The following is an 18,157-nucleotide window of genomic DNA, read 5'->3' as shown; positions in this document are numbered from 1 at the left end:
TCCCACAGCCCCACAGAAGGGAGTCTTACCTCCCAGTTCCAGGAACACTTCTCTGGGTGAACTTACGCAGCTTTTTGAATTAATGGCATTATGAAGAGTAAAGGGAGAGGCACTGGCTGACCTTTGTGTGTGCAGTGAAGCCACGCTGAGCCCCAGAGAGAGTAATGGATTTCTGAACTCATTGGCTCTGAAGACTCCATCTGCTACATGCCCTGGCAATATCAGGGTATGTTTGATACAGCCCTGAGTAGATGGCCAGGGCCCTGCAGGAATTGGGGTCCATTAATAACCTAGTGCCTTGGCCCCTAGCAGCAAGGAGTTTCTGTCAGGCCAACCTCCTTTCACATTAAATCCCAACTCATGCGTATCTTGTTTACTCTTCCATGTGCTCCATACATACGTGTTCACATGTACAAACACACACATGCACTAAGAAGCCCAGGATCCAGCAGCTTTTGATTTAAGAGAGCATAATAGCAGGTTTTCTTTGCAGTTGAGTTAAAGGAAAAAGAGGGTAGACCTCTTAAATCTGTATACTTGAGCCGCCTGAAGGGTGCTGGTGGGGCATGCTTCTAATTCTAGCTCTTGGGAAACAGAGGCAGCCAGATCTCTGAGTTCAAGTCCAGCCTAGTCTACGGAGTGAGTTCTGGGATAGCCACAGCTACCCAGAGAAACCCCATCTCCAAAACAAACAAACAAACAAACAAACAAAAAACTGTATACCCATGTCCACCCAAGCGCTGAGTAACCCACTCTTCCAACCTGGGAAGGCACTCACTGGGGTTCCCAGCTGCTGCCATGAAAAAACAACATGGGTGACATACATTTCCTTCTGTTACAGGGTTCCATCAGAATGGAGGATACACAATAATAAGAACTTTATTGCACACTGGTTAGAGGCTGGCCAAGGAGTGGAATTTTTCACAGATTAATTTAGTTTATACTTGGGTTATAGCTCAGTTATAGGATGTTTGCCCATCAGTAAAAATACCTTGGTCCAATCCCTGGTACTGGTGAGATGGGTGTGGTGAAGTCTCCACCCATGAGGTGCAAGGGGGTTTAGAAGTTCAAGTTCATCCTCCACTATATATCAAGATCAAACCTTGGCTACATAAAACCCCACCTCAAACCACTCACCCCCTTAAAAGCCGTAATCTTTACAACTGCCCCTGAGAGAAAGGCAGTTATGACAACTTGACAGATGAGAAAAGCCAAAGGTGAGGAAAACTCAGGCAGCACGTGGCTGCACAGCGGCGTGAATCTAGGTCCAGCCAAGCCCAGCACACATACGTCCCTGAACTGCCTGTGACCACCTCCATCCACACAGTGCCTGACCAAAGCGCCCGCTACCTCCCGCCTTCTTTAATCTCATCTGGTACCATTGCCCTCATTTTGCCAGCTACATGTTTATTTTTAAAAGAGAAGGCAGCGCTCCCCCTCTGGAGACGGATCTAGAGTTCAAGACATGACTTCAAAGACAGGCAAGAGGCCACAGAGAAGGAGCGCCCTCGCTTGCCTTTCACATCAGGGACATAGGCATTTCATTTCCTTAGTTCCACTGCAACCATTGGGACGCGGCCATTGTACGAGCTGAGGTAATTCTGGCCGCTGTACAAAGGACTCCCAAGTTTCATTACTTTAACCCTCAAGACATTTATTTCTTACTTACATAACTGCTGAACACAGACTTGCAAAAAGCTGGGAGCTAAGGGTTTAAGGAGCACCCTCCAGGGACCAAAACAGAGCAAGATCCTTCCCTCTAAAGCGGAAGAAGCCTCCACAGAGCCTCCCACCCCTGCTTTGTGGTGCCCCCCGTACCTAGAAAGTGGCCCCGCCTCACCAAGGTTTCTTGTCTGCCAAGGCCAGTGAGAAAGTCCTGCTTGGGTTAGGGCTCACCCCAGCCGCTGTGGACCTTACTCCTGCCCCCGTACCTGCCACAGACTTTTGAAAGTTATGACCACAAAGGAGAATTTAAGTCAGAAGTGACTTCTAAGAGTACAGAAGGTAGATTACACTGCCACTCACCAGTGGGCAATTTACAAAGTCCACAAAAGGGTCCTTTGAGAAATCCGCCAAGAGCTGAGGAAATGAGGCATAGCTCCCTGGCTTTTTTTCGAGTGGCTCACAGGTCTTGAGGTCTCCCTTAGGGATTAATTTTGATGCCAAAAGAGAGAGAGGTCTGGCTTCTACGGCCAGATGTAGAGATATATGCTCAGGGGTCTGCGAGTTTGGGGACTCTAGTCTATCATTGGACATAGCCGGAACCGTTCATGCTTGGAGCCTCCTCTCTGTACCATTCTCTCAAAGGAGGCGTGCCCTTGTCCTCAGGCCTGGGTTGGAGTCTCTCCTCCTCTCCAGTTGCCTGCATCTTTACCCCACTACACTCAGCAGACTCTCAAGGGCAGAGGCACTACCAACACTGGACAGTGACCTCTTTTACTCTCAGGGTGCCGATGCAGGCAGGGAGCAGCTGCCTACACTGGGAGAACAGAGGACAGTCCTCTGCCTGGAACCCACCTAGCCTAGGCCAATGACCCCTGCTTGCTTCCCGGTGTTTTCATTCCCAGCAGCTCACGTCTCTTCTAAAGTCAGTGAGCCCCTCTCCCATGTGTCCAGGCAGCTAATCCTGTAAGCCACAAAGCTTATGTCTACGCACTTTAATGACTCACACTCCACTGCACACTCTCGGGCCAGTGAGATGGCTCGTGGGTGAATGCTCTTGTTGTCAAGCTTGATAACCCGAGTTCAATCCCCAGGATGCATCTGATAGAAGGAGAAAACCAGCTCCCAAAAGTTGTCCTCCCGTCTCCACACACGTGAACAACCAATAAGTAAGCAAGTACATAAGTTCATTCTTCTGTTTGAAATTATCTATGAGAGCTACAAAAAGTGGACTTTCATTCTCATGTGTGTTTCATGTACCCTCATGTCATGTGATCCTCAGAAATGCCCCTCAGTCAAAATTCGTGCTGAGAGAATGCCCAAATAAATGGGTCAACAAGCAAAGACAGACAGAAGAATGGATGAGAAGCGACAGGGAAATGAGTGGACGAGGGGAACGCGGCGGGAAGATGGCCAATATGCGTTCTCCCCTTCTTTGTTAATAAAACCCTACTTCTAGTTAGGTACATAATAAAAACAAATGTATTTATTACCTTCCTCTGAAGGTGGACGCGTTCAAAGTCCTGTGGCTAAATCGCTCGTAAGAAGCAGTGTCTTGGAAGATCTCAAAGAGAGCCCTGGGAGAAGCACTGAGTTCTTTTGACCCTCCCCTCGCTCCACATTTCCGTGGCATGAAAGGTATGCTGGTTTTGAGCTTAGCATCAAAATGTGTATAATGTGGTCCACGGTCAGACCTAGGAGATGGGCTGAAGAGGCTTGGAGGTCTGATGGCCTCCCACCCCGAGGGACATGAGGACGCTCAGTAGCTCAAGTCCCTCTTACTGGCACCTTGTAAATAGTCAGAATGGCTTATGAGGCCTTAGACAGGCCTGGTCCCAGTGACCTTCCTGACTACATTTAAAACAGGGACGCAGAAGTTCTTGGGCTTTGGGAGGCTCAGAAACCAGATTGGAGAAGTCTAGGCTTCTGTTGGCCATGGTGCTACACCTCACACTGTGTTCCTTTTGATTTGCTGTATGTAAGGAAGAGAGGAGTTTACTTTCTACTTTCTATTGTTGTTTGCTCTTTGTTATTTTTATTAAATAAACTAGAACCTGATGCTAACCAACATAAGATTCACAGGCCAGGGCCAGAGACATTACTCAACTTGAAAGTTCCCTCTGTCTCCCTCAGATGACCTCCAAATGCCGACCCAAAGCTGTCAACATGGAGTCAGAATCTTGATCCCCTTAAAAGACAATAAAAATGAAGGATGGTCCCTGATCCAAATGTCCTAGGCTGGTGAGGGACTATATCAAACCTCAGATTTCGTGCAAGTCCCAATGGCCCTGGGAAGCCTTACCAGGGACAGTGCTGGTGACAGAAGAGCCTAGCACAGTCATCCTATTAACAGCTTTGTATTTCAGCAGCAAAGCATGTGATCTACAGAGTGAAACACGTGGGGGTAGGTCTCACCTCCATCAGAGAGTGCCAGTGCGCAATGGGCTTCCGAGGGTATGACAGCATCTCACTCCAGTGGTCTCTGCCCAGTCGCTCAGCCTCGTTGCCTACTTGGCACACGCCGATGACCTCATTGTGACCTATACTGTGAAAATGGGCCACAACAGTTTTTTCTTAAAATTTTGGTATGCAGAAATAGAAACAGTGGTTCTTAACCTGTGGGCTGTGATCCCTTTGTGGGGGGGCGTGTGTGTGTCATATGTCAGATAACCTACATATCAGATTTTTACATTACAGTCTATAACAGCAGCAAAATCAGTTATGAACTTAACTATAATTTAAAGAAAATTAAGTTTAATTAATCAATTAAAAAGTTAAAAAACATGAAGAACTGTATTAAAGGGTCTCAGCATTAGGAAGGTTGAGAACCACTGAGTAAGAGCAACAACTCAAATGTGTGGAGGGAATTCAGAAGTAGTAGACTATTTTTTTAAAAAATCTCTAATTTAAAACTACAGTCCAGGTTAAACAGCAAAAAGACCTAGGGTACAGTATTATAGCCAACTTGGAAAATACAAGCGAGGGGATAACAATCAGGATGTAATCTGAATAAATTATAATAAATTAAAAAAAACATTATAGCCAACTTTTCTAACGATGACATGGGTTCACTTGGCCCTGAGAACCATTGCTCAAAGAGCTCTTTGATGTGTGCTAATGGTACCACTTCTGGATCTGCAGGCTAAGCTGGCCTCCAGATATATGGAATGAAACGAAAGGAAGACCTTAAGAAGGAGTGTCTGATGTAACACCCATTCAAATCCCCACCAAGATGGCATGGTGGAGTCCAGGGCCTTGGGCGCCTGGGTCTTCCTGCTCCGTGTTCCGTGAGAGACCATTGCCACCATCTTCTGCACACTCCCTTCTCTCTACACTCGGCTTTGGTTCACTGAGCCAACTTGAGTCTTCAACTCTGACAGCCAACCAGGTTCTTTAACTTAGGGCTAATAGCCTGAAAATTTTTGTGAGTCGGTCTCTGCATTGAGTCAGTTTACTTTTTCCCTTAGCAATTATAAACAAAAAATAGTCCCTTGAAATAACTGGAAGGATGTGGCCCATCCTTCGACTCTTTGGGATAAGCTCTTTCCTCCCAGAAACTCTTTCCGTTTGTGTCGGAAGGAGGAGGAGGGGTGGGGATGGAATGTCTGGGATATTTAAGTCAATGCTCATTAAAGCCAGATGCAGAGGCCCTGTAGATACTGCCATGGATTTTTCCAGGCCAGATTCATGAGTTTACTGGTAATTAAATTGAGGCACAGATCGCATAATCAGATTTGTTGCTGCAGGAACCTTGGCGATAGTTTGGGAAGTGCTAGCCTTGCCTTCTACAGCTGGTGGGCAGCATCCCCTCCTGGGACTTGGCATTAAGGTGTTGTTGTGTCCAGAGGAGACAGGGCAAGGTCCCTGCCCAGCATGGGCTGTCACACTCATGGGCACCTGTGTCGGAAGACAAGGCATGCTTCGTGTAGGGATCTACTGGAAAAGCACCGAGGTCACTGAGACTGCTGTGCTGATATTTCAGAGGTAGATGGAAAAAATTTTTAGCTACAAATAATATTTGTAAGATTATATTAGAAGTCAGACTGATTCTTTTTCATTTATAATTGTGCCCAGACCACGTGGGAGGTTTCTAATTAAAAAGAGACTCTGCATTTCAGTCTAATGACTGGTTTAACATGTATAATTCCCTGCTGGTACTTCCTTTGCATATTAAAATGACTGTTTTTCAAATCTGTCCTTTAAATACACAATTGGCTACAATGCAGGCTATAAATATCTCCTCTGTGCTGTATTAATTAAAAAGTCTAGCATCTTATACATTTTAATGTACCCTGTCATCCATACGGAATCCAGCATTTTCAAGAGAACATTTCTATGTTTGCTTTCAGACCTAAGTGGATGGAAATGATCTTTATTAAACACACTGCAAGAAGGGAAAAAAAGATTGAAGTCATATATTTAGAAACATTGGAGGCGTGGCTAAAGTAATCATTCTGTGTTGTGGGTAGAAGCTTTCCATCCACTAAAGGAGCCAGGACTGCTCAATGGAAAACAAGACCTGTAGGGCTGTAACTCTCCACACAGATACCAGGAAGTGTGCAGAGGTGGGAAGGAAAGGGTGAAATGTGGGAGGGCAGAAGAGAAGAAGGAAAAGAAAGGGAGAGTGGAGAAATGTAGTCATGATGTCACTCCTTGTCATCTGTCATGCTGCTTTCCTTCTGCTGCCCCTTCGGTCACCCTGTGCCCAGTTGAGCATATGTCCCGTGTCTCCCTAGTCTGCCCGTCCTACCCCAAGGACAGCAAGACTGCACAGAGAAAGAGCTCCTGGCATCTCACCGGTCATAGTCCATGACAGCTATGGACAAGTGGATCTGATCGATGCTCTCAGGAGGGACGTCAAAAACTATGGCTTCATTGTAAACGGGATTAAGCGTGTTCCTCTTGGTGGATGTTTTCCTCTTCTTCAGTCGACGGCCGTCACACATCAGTGAGACTTTCACATAGGGATCTGCACGGGCACGAGAACAGGGCACTGTGAGGGCAAATGGAGACGCCGGGTGCGCCTGGCCAGTGGAGGCAGACTTCCTTTCCCTGTCGGGAGACTAGAGTTGGAAGACTTTTAACTCATGTGATACATGGTGTGGGCAGCGACTACTTAGAATAATTAAGTTATTCATTCAAGAAAGAGCACAGGACACTGTCTCCTCAAAATTCATGAAATTTAAAAATAGGGTGAAAACATCTGTTACCAAGTTAGAAAAAAACATCCCAACCAGAATTGAGGACCTGTCTGCCTATGAAAGGAACAGAGACCCAGACATTTCCAAGGAGTGGAAGGCTGGAATCAGTGGCCGGATGCTGAGATGCCTATGGAAGTCTTTGCTTAACGATAGGGCCTGTAAGCAGGGGAATGCTGCTAGTTCTGTAGGTTCCTAGAGAATGCGGCAGCCTGCAGGAGTGGATGGCCCTAAGCTCTGGGAGCTCCTGGAAGTGTGTTTGTGAAAGGAGAGGCTGTCCATTAATCAGTAAGAGGGAGGACAGGGGATGTTCACAGCATAGCCATGGCAGAGAACAGCTGCCCAGGCTGGCTGTGCTCTGGATGAAGCATTTCTGGTCCCACTAGCTTCTCAATGCCATGTAGCGCAAAAGGGAGTCCTGTGTCTCTCGGCTTAACCACATGCTGCCCTGACCCCTCACCCCTTCCAGAAGGTACTTTAAAGCCAGAGTAGCTGTATCTTTTTTTTCCTTGCTTAGAACCAGCCTGGATAGAACATAGAACATAACATCTTGGAGTAAATACCAGTCAGTAACAAGCCTGCCATGCAAGCATAAGCCTTGAGTTAGAGCCTACCTTCCATGTATACTGTATACAACTAGGCATGGAGGGTGGCAAGCACTTGTAATCCCAGAGCAAGGCAAGTGGAGACAAGAGGATCTTTAGTGTTTGCTGTCCTGTCATAGCCTAACAGCAAGCCCAGGTCTCAGAGAGAACATTTATCAGAAATCAAAGTCAGTGATGGCATTTACTCTAAGATAGTGGTCTATTCTGTTACAGGCTGTTTCTAAGCAAGCAAAAACCAAACCAAAAAAACAAAACCAAACCAAAACAAAAACTCTCGACTTGAAGTACCTTCCAGAGGGGGCCGGGGTCAGAGGTTAGGGGTCAGGGATCATATACTTAGGCAGAGAGAAACAGGGCTCCCTTTTTAGCTGGACAGTAGTGAGGGGCTAGTCAGGTAGAATGGGGTGATGCCTGGGGAATGACACCAGAGGCTGACCTCTGGTTTTTATGTCTACATGTATACACAGGTACCTGTGTGTGCGCGTGGGCGTGTGCAATCATGAACCAGAAAAACCATCTGTTTTTTTTTTTTTCTGTGTGTTATTGAGCACTTGGACAAAGCAGGTATGAACGTGCACAGCATGTTCTGCATATTGAGACATTTTTGGGTCAGGGTTTACAATGTAAGGGTATATACGTTTGGTTCACTGAAAAAGACAAGTTATAGTTCACTTTCATAAGGAGTCAGAATTGTTGCCGAGCTTCAATGAGCCCAAGACAGTGAAGTCAGAGGGACGGCCTAACTGGGTAGACAGACCAGCGCAGAACATGCAGACTGCAGGCCGAGTCCCAATTATGGGTAAGAAAAGGCTCAGGAGTCAAACAACATCATGTAGCATCTTAATATATCACAGACGTTTATGGCCTTATACATATTAACTCAGTTAATACAACTTGATGGGCCGGATACTAATCTTCCTCTTGCTTTACAGATAAGAACTTGACTTGTCCAAGGTCACACGGTACCCAGTGGTGGCAGGTACATGATTAAACCTAGGCAACTCAGTTTCAGACCCACGGCACCACAACAGGAACTTTACAGTGTGCTGACTTAGAACTGGAAGGCGGACTGAAGGATGTCCTACCTGATGCGCCTGTGATGTCCATCGCCTTCAAGTTCCTTGCTTTTATAATGGTGATGGTTAGCCTCCCAGCCGTTGGAAGATAGCAGAGTGAAAACATAAGCTCGCCCAGATCCACGTTGTCCTGTTAAAAAAGCACAGAGCGAAGCATCAGAAAGTCCTCAGCCCACGTGCGGGAGGCTCAGCTGCCGGGCAGAGTTAGAAAGGACAGTCTGTTCCCTTTTGTTCAGCTCATGGCACAGAAACTCCACTCTACACCTATGGAAGCACAATGCATTTTTAGATGGCGGCAGAACTGAGGAGGCCCGTCCACAGGAAGCCACCACACGCACAGCCTCACATAGCTTCCCATAGCCCAGAACACAGCATTCCCAGAGGGCCATATGGCTGGGAGAATCATGTGAGAATCCGAGTTCACCGCACAAAGCCATGCAAAAGAGGCACCTTACAGGGCTGATCACCCCAGCAAAGCGCAGAGACTCTGCCCACAACCCCACTCAGCTTCCTGTGGGCTTTCCAGCAGGGCTTCACTCTAGCCTCTGTGCTTGCCTCGCTACACAGAGCTTTCAAATGAGCCACGCTGTTCCCATACACTCCTGCAGAGCCCAGTCTCCTCAGTACTCCACACTGCCACACGTACCTTAGAGTACCACACGCAAACAACCGCTGTAGATCAGTAGCAGGCAGTTCCACCAGCTCATGGAATCTTCTAGCTCCTCATTAACTCTGGACAAGGACATGCATGAGCATGGCAGTGGCAGCCTCTGACCTCCTGTTCCCACATAATTGGACACACTGGGAGACAAATCGAGTTCTGTACAGCACCCACGCAACGAGAAAAGTTCAGAAGCCAGACTTAAGGGAGCCCTGTTGTCTGCTCCTTGAGGTCCCATTTAGGCCCATCCCATTTTGAATGTGTCTCAAAGAGCTCTGATTCTCTCTACTGGGATGCTGGGGAAGGCATCTCCTTGGGCAATATACAGCCAATCCAAATAGGTCGGAAGTTATGAATCTCTCTCTTTTTTTTTTCTCAAAGCCCAGGAGAGTGTAACTAGGAAGAGCAAAAGAGCCAGTTCATTTAGTTTCCATTTCTGCGAGACACCTGAGGTTACGGATCTGGGTGCCTGTGTCTAATTAATACGGTTTTATACTGGCAATGCTCTGGGGACTTGGGTTCTGGCCCTCCACATCCACAGCCTCCCCTCCCCTTCTGGGTTCTTGGAGGATGCTTCTATTTTTAGAAGCACAGATTCAGCTTTGGAAGGTCACCTTGCCAACCTCCTGCCTTGACTGCTTCCAAGGGAGGAGGAGGAGGTGGAGGAGGAGGAGGAGGAGGAAGAGGAAAAGGAGGAAGAGGAGGAGAAGGAGGAGGAGGAGGAGGAGGCGGCGAAGGGATCTGTTTGGTAGCTAAGGCAGATGCATTGGTCTGTGTCTTCAGGCAAATAAATCACCTCACCTTGCAGCCAAGGCTGCCCTGGTTTCTGGAGGCTTGACCTCAGGAGACCTGGGTGGCCAGACCTTTCTCTGTGGGGAGAGGTTGGGGGCATTGTACAGGACTGAGGTTTTACACGTGGCAGGTTCCGGCTGTGTGTTCTCATCTGCAGGAACCTAACCTTCTCTTTGCTCTCTATACCTCAGGCCACTCCTGTGTCCTTGACTTCTATTCTCCCTTTCCCCAGCCCCTTGCTCTCCTATCCTACCCAGAGAATCCCAGTTTGAGAAAGCAATTCTCAAAGTGGCCAATATCATGGCTGTGAAGGTGCCATAGTCAGTTCTTTCTGCATGTATTTCCTGAGTGCTCACACTGTATACCTCACTCTGAAAGGCTTGCAGTGTAAAGCACGCTCAGTTTTTAAAATACTTTAATTGTATTACACACATATAAAACAAACTACATATAGCAGGGAGAATCATGTGACCATCATGAGAATAATGAGTTCTATACATGTTACATTCATAGTGACTTGGCCATCTGCATTAGTCCCATTTGAAGTAAGTGTTTTTCCTGTCTTGTTGGGTCTAAATTTCCAAATGAGATTCAATATCTATCCTATCTCAACTCTAATAGCTTAACGTCTTTTATCTTGGTCTAAAATGATCTTGTCCCCTAATCAGCTAAGCTTGGTTGTAAAACTATATTATCTTGTCTTCAATGCCCCTCAGAGACTTGAGAAGGAATAAAACTTAAATTCCCGAGTGAACCAGCAGTGTGGGTTAGCAGCTTCCAAAATGTACAAATTGACTTAAGACGGTTTACTGCCTGACCAGTCACCCAATACACTTTATAACGTTGGAGCCTCAGCTTCAGCTTTCTGGTCTAATATCTCTGCCAGACTTGTTCGCAGGGCAGGAACTATTGACCCTGACTTGGCAGAGTGCGGCTGTAGACTTGAAGCACGCTCATTCTACTCCTGGCTCTCCAGCGCACAGTTAACTGTGGTGTTAGATTCCTTCTGCCCTAAGCATGTGGCGTTGTGGTTTTCCCCCACCAAGAATCCCATTCACAAACATTTCTATTGTAAGACAATGGAGTCATGAGTTGAAAGGAAGCAAGAAAACTCTCAGACTAAAACCCATACTTGTATCTTAAAAACATCGAAGTTAAACAAGTAATTATCAAAGCGAACCTTGTGTGTGTGGCTCAGTTGGTACAGCGCCATGAATGGTAGGACCAAGAACGGTGGCACACTCCCGACACTTGGGAAGTAGAGGCGGGAGGGTCAGAAGTTTAAGGTCTCCGTGGCTACATAAGGAATGCAGAGAGAGAGACTGGGCTTACGTGAGACCACACCTCAAGAAAGGAATCTTGTAAATATTTTCTAAAATTGTATGCATAGAAGTATTTATCTTTAAAATAACTACACAAAAATGACGTTGGAATGATGGCTCAGTGGTTAAGAGTGTACACTACCCTTACAGAGGGCCGGAGTTCAAGTCCCAGGGCTCACACTGGGAGGCTCACAACCTCCTGTGACTCCAGGTCCAGCGCCTGCACTCATGTGCACACAGTGACATGCTTGCACACGTGTTCACACACACACACACAAGATTTAAAATGAGTATTAAGGGCTGGAGAGATGGCTCAGCGGTTAAGAGCACTGACTGCTCTTCCAGAGGTCATGAGTTCAGTTCCCAGCAACCACATGGTGGCTCACAACCATCCACAATGAGATCTGGTGCCCTCTTCTGCCCTGCAGGTGTACATGCAGGCATAATACTGTGTACATAATAAATAAATAAATATTAAAAAAATAAAATAAAATGAGTATTAAAAAGTAAAATGACAGTAAGATTCAAATATTGAAAGACTTAAGTAAAGCAGTGAAAAACATCCTCCTTTCCTATGTATTCTACCTCATGCCACTCTTCCTCAGAGAACACTGTGGGTAATCATCAAGGCATTCATTCATTCAATCATTCATTCATTCACCCATTCTTTTAGTTTTTATAGATTTATTTCATTTTATTCATGTGTTTTGCCTGTGTATATGTATGTGCACCATGTGTCCACAGAGATCAGAAGAGAGCATTGGGTCCTCTGGACCTGGAACTAGAAATGGCCGTGGATCACCATGTGGATGGTGAGAACTGAATGTGGGTGCTCTGCAAGTGCTCTTAACCATCGGGTCATCGCTCTATCTCCTCATTTCCTTGTTTTAAGAACCCCATTTTTGGGCCGGGCGGTGGTGGCACATGCCTTTAATCCCAGCACTTGGGAGGCAGAGGCAGGCGGATCGCTGTGAGTTTGAGGCCAGCCTGGTCTACAGAGTGAGTCCAGGACAGCCAAGGCTACACAGAAAGACCCTGTCTCGAAAAACTAAAAACAAAACAAAACAAAAGAACCCCATTTTTGGCTCTAAATTGAACATTGTTCTCTCAGAGTCTTGGGGCTGCAATAGGAATTCAGAGCCATCGTGCCTTGAGGAGCCGTGAGCTTCCCTGGCGGTGGGCCAGGCGACCACTGGCATCTGATGGTAATGTTGTTTTCCTCCTATCCGCTGATGCAGCTTTGGGAGCAAGAAACTGTGGTTCTCTATGCGTTTGGATATGCCATGAATCAGTCCTTCCCAGTCAGAAGTGAACATGCTCCCCAGAGGATATTTGACACAATCTGTAGCAACTTCTGATTGTCCCCTCTGGGGACAGGGGCCTGTTACTGACATCTGCAAGAGCATCACACAGCTAGGCCTTGGTTATCTAGTCCAAAATGTGACTTGTGCCAGGGTTGAGCAACCTACGTGTATAGGAGTGTCGAGATTCTTAGTACATTTTCAGGAATGCTGAGAAGAGCCAAATGTCAAGAAGCGGACGCCTGCCTTCTTTTTCAGGCAGATACAATCAGAATGCGGAAGTGTCACTGGTATGGAGTGCCCTGGAGGATACAAGGGGATGATGGGAAATGCCTCACTGACACCTGCTTTGTGGTCAAGTGCAGCACGTCAGCAAAGCACACTGGGAAATTCTGTAAGTCTGCCAACCTGTAATCTGTTTACTCTGACCATGCTTGCAGTGGTCAATGTCAATTGTTTTTTCTGGGCTCGCTACAGCACTTTTATATTCTTCCTGAATTCTCCTAGTGAATCCCTTCCCTTCACCTTGACATTCTAGAAGGATGCTGCAGGAAGTATGCTAACCACAATATCCACTCCCCTGTGCCTTGATGGGACAAAGGATGGGTACATAGCCCAAATGGGTTGGGTTTTAGAGTCATTCCTCAAATTGATAACTAAATAGTAAAAATATTGTCATTTTACTGATATCCACTAGAAGGTAGAAGACTAAAATTGTGTGGTTTCTGCAAGATGTATAGTAAACATAGAATAACATCGCTTTAAGGTGACTTATGTCTGTTAAGGATGTATAAAAGACATGCCAAAGGAAGAGCTAAAATAATCCAAGGCATTTGTGGCTAAACAATAAAAATGAAATAATATAGGTATGTAAAAATAATATAGGTATGTGAATATAATAAAAAAGGACAAATAAATATGAAAAAGGGACAGGACCAGAGAGAAAAAAATCTAATAGAAATAAAAAGCAAATTATAAGATGACAAACTTAAAGGAAACCATCTCAATAATGGCATTAGAAATAAATGATCTACTGTAATCGCAGCACTCAGGGAGGCAGAGGCAGGTGGATCTCTGTGAGTTTGAGGCCAGCCTGGTCTACAAAGAGAGACCAGGACAGCCAGGGCTATAACACAGAGAAGCCCTGTCTTGAAAACAAAACAAATAACTGATCTAAATCTTTGTATTTACAAGTTCCTGATGCTTAGATACAGCATGACTAATTGAAGCTCAGTTAGAGCCTCTCTGCCTACTTAGACTTAGAGAAGCAGTGTCACGTCTCAGCTCTTCTTAGACTTGTCCTTTGGGGGAATGGTATCTAAACACGAGGTTGATAATAACAAAAATTCAATAACACATGGAAGCTGTGGTGATAGCCTTGCAAGCAGGAGGACCACAGACTAATCCCTAGAGCCCACGTGAAGAGCATGGTGTGCTGGCATGAGCCCCAGCACCGGAGAAACAAGAGACAAGGCAGATGCCTGGGGCTTGCTGTCCAGACAGCTGAGCTCTAGGCCAATGAGCCACAAGGCTATGGAACTTCTGGTCCTGTCTACTCTTCCTCCCAGTATCATATTCCTCAGTGTGACTGGCTCACCGAGAACCCCTGTTTTTATATCGCCCCTTTCAAAAATAGAAACCTTGTAAGAAACAGCAGAAAGTGCAATCCTAGTTGCGAGATTCCCTCTGGATGGCCTTTATCTTCAGCAGTAACAATTACATGGGGGGGGGGGCGGACCAAAACTGGATCCTGTTATAACATGGCCTCTGTTAATGATCTGCTCATCCCATCTTTTTCAGGCACTCTGACTGTATTCCTGATACTACCTCAAGACATGGTAAAATGGACAAAAATATAAAGAGAGAGAGAGAGAGAGGCCCCCTGGCAGTGACAATCCTACTGATAATTAGCATGCACTGTTAAAGTAACTGTTGGTTGCACTTTATTTATAGGTATTAACATGATTAATTGCATTGGAAATGTGCCTGGAGGATGACACTTTCTGAGCTGCTGCTGCTGGGACACAAGTGAACCTGCAGCCATCACAGGGTAGTGGGGGAGGCTGGGATCGACCCACACTCCCCTGCGCCCCGCCCCCCGCCTCATATGACATGTTCTCAAAGGATTCTAGATCTAGTTCATCTTTGACCCTAAGAATGAACAAGGTAATTAACATCACACATGTGTAATGCTCTTTGTGGTCAGTAATGAATTTCTCAGCATTCTTTTATCTGGTCTTCTCTAGTTCCCTGGTTTAATATGACACTTACTAGTTGCAATATTTAGAAATCTAGCCCAGTCATCTTCAGATCCCTGGCAAGTTCTCTAACAGGCATCTCAATCTTAACTATGTTTACAAATGGAGCTCCTTTCCCTCACCTGCCCGAGCCTTCCTACCCAGACCGTTTCCATCTTAGAGTGGCAAAGCTTCCCAGGGGCTGAAGTTAAAAATCTAGTTGTCACTGTATGTGTATTCCACCTCTTCTCTCACCCTCCCATATCGGCAAGTCGTGTCATTTTTCCCTTCAAAAATATCTAGAATCTTCCCAATATTTCCCTCTACAGCGCTACCCCCACTGCATGGCAGCATCATTTTGTACATGCACTGCAGCACGGCTCTGAGACTCTGGCCCTCAGTGAGGAGTCACATGGGGCTGATTCAGGCAAGGGCTGTCTATCTGGAGAAGTGAGTCCTGGTGCCTGATCATCGCATGTGACTAGGGCTTTCCCTTCGAAGGCTTCTGGGAGGTGGCTGGAGAGCTCTCACCTCAGCTGAGTACCCTTGAAGGCAGCTGCATCCCAGCGCTGCAGTGGCAGGTGGGACTGATGATACTAACACTAGGAGGAACTTGGAGACACTTTCCCTTCCTATAAGAAAAACATGGCTTTGTTGGTTTGGAATCTGGCTGTGTATCTATCTGGCAAGCACTCACTCACATACTTGGGTGGTACCATCTCACTGTGAGAGAGCCGACTACTAGGCCCACAGCTTTTCTAGTACCAAAGGCAAATATTTTCTGTCATACTAGAGCCAACAAACTGGGAATACATAGCAGAACTTCACCACAGAGCTGTCGTCCTGGGTCCCAGCTGGCACAGGGAAGCCATCTTCCCAAGTATGAAAAACTAAGCCACTTTCCCAGAAAAATCAAACATGGTTCTCTTCTCAGAGACTTCCCTAGGCTGTTCCCAAACCTTTCAAAAATCGTTGAGTATGCTTGCTCTACAAGCATGTGAACCATACACATGCACACTTGCACACATGCATGAACATGTATCCCTCTCCCCAATACTAGAACTCATTTAGTTAATAAGTTCATTAAAAAAAATTTGCTGTCAGAGTAATGCCACTTCCTTTTATGACCACACTACTGGACTCCGAACAGGAAGCTTGTGAGCTTATGTGGGCACGGTAAGTGTGACCTCACCGTGGTGTATGGTGAGTCTGCTCCTGAAACTTTGCGAATGATCTGGATGATTTAGCTTTGACAACAGTGAAGGTGAGCTCACACCCCAAGTGACCACCATATGTAAATGGTGTTGGCAAATGATTCAACAGCCTGGATTTTATCCAGTTCCAAAATTTTGTCAATAGACTGGAAGAAGTAGAATTTGATACAACAGCCCTGATGAGTACATGGGAGTCCAAATTCAATATCCACAAAAGTCCTGACAGGTGAGATGTATAAAGCCCAATAATATACATTTAGTAAGATAAATTATTGGAGGACCTAAAAAGTCAGTGGTACAATTTTGTTTTGTTTAGCTTTTTTTCAATACAGGGTTTTCCTGTGTAGCCTTGGCTGTCCTGAAATCACTCTGTAGATCAGGCTGGCCTTGAACTTACAGAGATCTGCCTGCCTCTGCTTCCCCAAGTGCTGGGATTACAGGCGTGTACCACCACACCAGGCTTAATGGTACAATTCTTAAAAATAGATGTTGCATGTGACAATCATAGGTTTTATTCTTTTTTTTTTTAAGCCAAAATGTGATATAGTGATCAGAAACTAACTTTGCATTAGGCTACACCAACAGAGGCACAGCTTGAAGAGGAAGGTTGTGTGCATCACCCCTCTCCCCCACTTGGAAACAAATTCTTGGGGCTGGAGAGATGGCTCAGAGGTTAAGAGCACTGGCTGATCTTCCAGAGGTCCTGAGTTCAATTCCCAGCAACCACATGGTGGCTCTCAGCCATCTATAACGAGATCTGATGCCCTATTCTGGTGTGCATGAAGACACTGTACTCATATACATAAAATAAATAAATCTTAAAAAAAAAAGAAAACAAATTCTTTTCTGGGCATTGGGATTTTTGAGAGATGGAAGTAGTTGGAAGGTAAATGGTGATTAGAGCTGCCACTCTGCAAGAACCGCAGGAGGAGCAGCGAGAAACTGGTAAGTCTGTAAGCCTTAAGGAAAAAAAAAATAATAATCACCAGGAAGCACAAGATTCTTTTTGGCACTAACGTGAATTTCTGTCCCACAGAAGAGGGGCTGGATTTGCTCTTAATAGTTCCAACAAGAAGAATTAGGCTCCATGAGTGAGAGCCACAGGAAATCTATAGTATTCTCTTCCATCACCCATGGGCTTGCTGTCTTTGAAAGCAACGTGTTCGCCATCTGTTGGCAGGTCTCAATGTGTTAGAGAAGAATCAGGTATCAATAAGGCAGTTGAACAAACGGGAAGGCTTTTCTCTCCTGCTGTCCTGATCCCCCGTAATGCCACGGATCAGACACAGACACAAGGGGACAGGTAATGAGGCAGGCAAACACAGGGACAAGCTTAGCGACTTGAGTCCACTTGGCTTGGCTATGCACCTAGGTAACCTGCTGGCGCACTCCCAATGCATTAGGCTGCTGTAAACAACGGAGGTGCGTTATTCTCCTTAGCAGCTACTTGATAATGCCTTGTCTCTATTTAAACACGTCCTAGAACATATCCTAAAATCAAGGGAGGGAAGTCCACCTGGGCTGAATTTGGTTTTGGGTGCATGTTCAATAAAATAAACGTTGTCCTCAGGGAAAACTTATAGGAAACACACAATTTGCCATCTTATGCCTATATATAATCGGCTTGTATATTATCAAAATCAGATGTATCACAGGAAGGGGCATTTGCAGTGGGCAGCCTTATGGAATTCAAGCCTGTCAATCAAAACGGAGAAACATGGCTATTATGTCCTTCACAACCGAACTCCTTTCCTTGAGTCCTGTAAAAGAAGATGCAAACAATTACACCCCTCCCCTTCCTGAGTTCCTCACTCACACAGCCTGGTGTCACGACCGGCAGAGTGTCTTTCTTTTTTCATTTCATTATTGCTTTGCTTCAAGTTTTCTTGCTACTTTGCAATATGTGTGCATCTTTGGGACGATTCTTAAATAAAAAGCCAAGAACCTGGAGACACTTGGCCGGATAGTAAGAGATGTAAAGATAACAGATTTCTGCGCTAGGGCTACTCACGGCGTTATGGGAACCATGGCTAAGGAGGTGTGGCTAGGTAGAGTGCATGTGATTGTCTTGGAAGGAAAAGCTGGGATG

General features: G+C 45.8%; 1 protein-coding gene across 2 annotated transcripts in view; it reads right to left on the bottom strand.

The window, feature by feature from the left end:
* SYT9 (synaptotagmin 9) overlaps positions 1 to 18,157 on the bottom strand; it is a 168,304-nt gene that overhangs the window by 38,978 nt on the left and 111,169 nt on the right. Inside the window, exons 4-6 of one of the 2 annotated variants that reach the window (XM_084773653.1) lie at positions 8,551 to 8,671; positions 6,460 to 6,631; positions 4,078 to 4,207 (exon numbers count right to left, since the gene is read on the bottom strand). In XM_084773653.1, the coding sequence (XP_084629779.1) occupies positions 4,078 to 4,207; positions 6,460 to 6,631; positions 8,551 to 8,671 (423 nt within the window). Of the gene's footprint in view, positions 1 to 4,077; positions 4,208 to 6,459; positions 6,632 to 8,550; positions 8,672 to 18,157 lie in introns of those variants that run through there. The other variant, XM_084773654.1, reaches the window with a different exon arrangement.

Source organism: Acomys minous (assembly GCF_964271855.1).
Source record: "Acomys minous genome assembly, chromosome: 2".
Classification (NCBI taxonomy): Eukaryota; Metazoa; Chordata; class Mammalia; order Rodentia; family Muridae; genus Acomys; species Acomys minous.
This window is presented reverse-complemented; position numbering and strand designations above follow the sequence as displayed.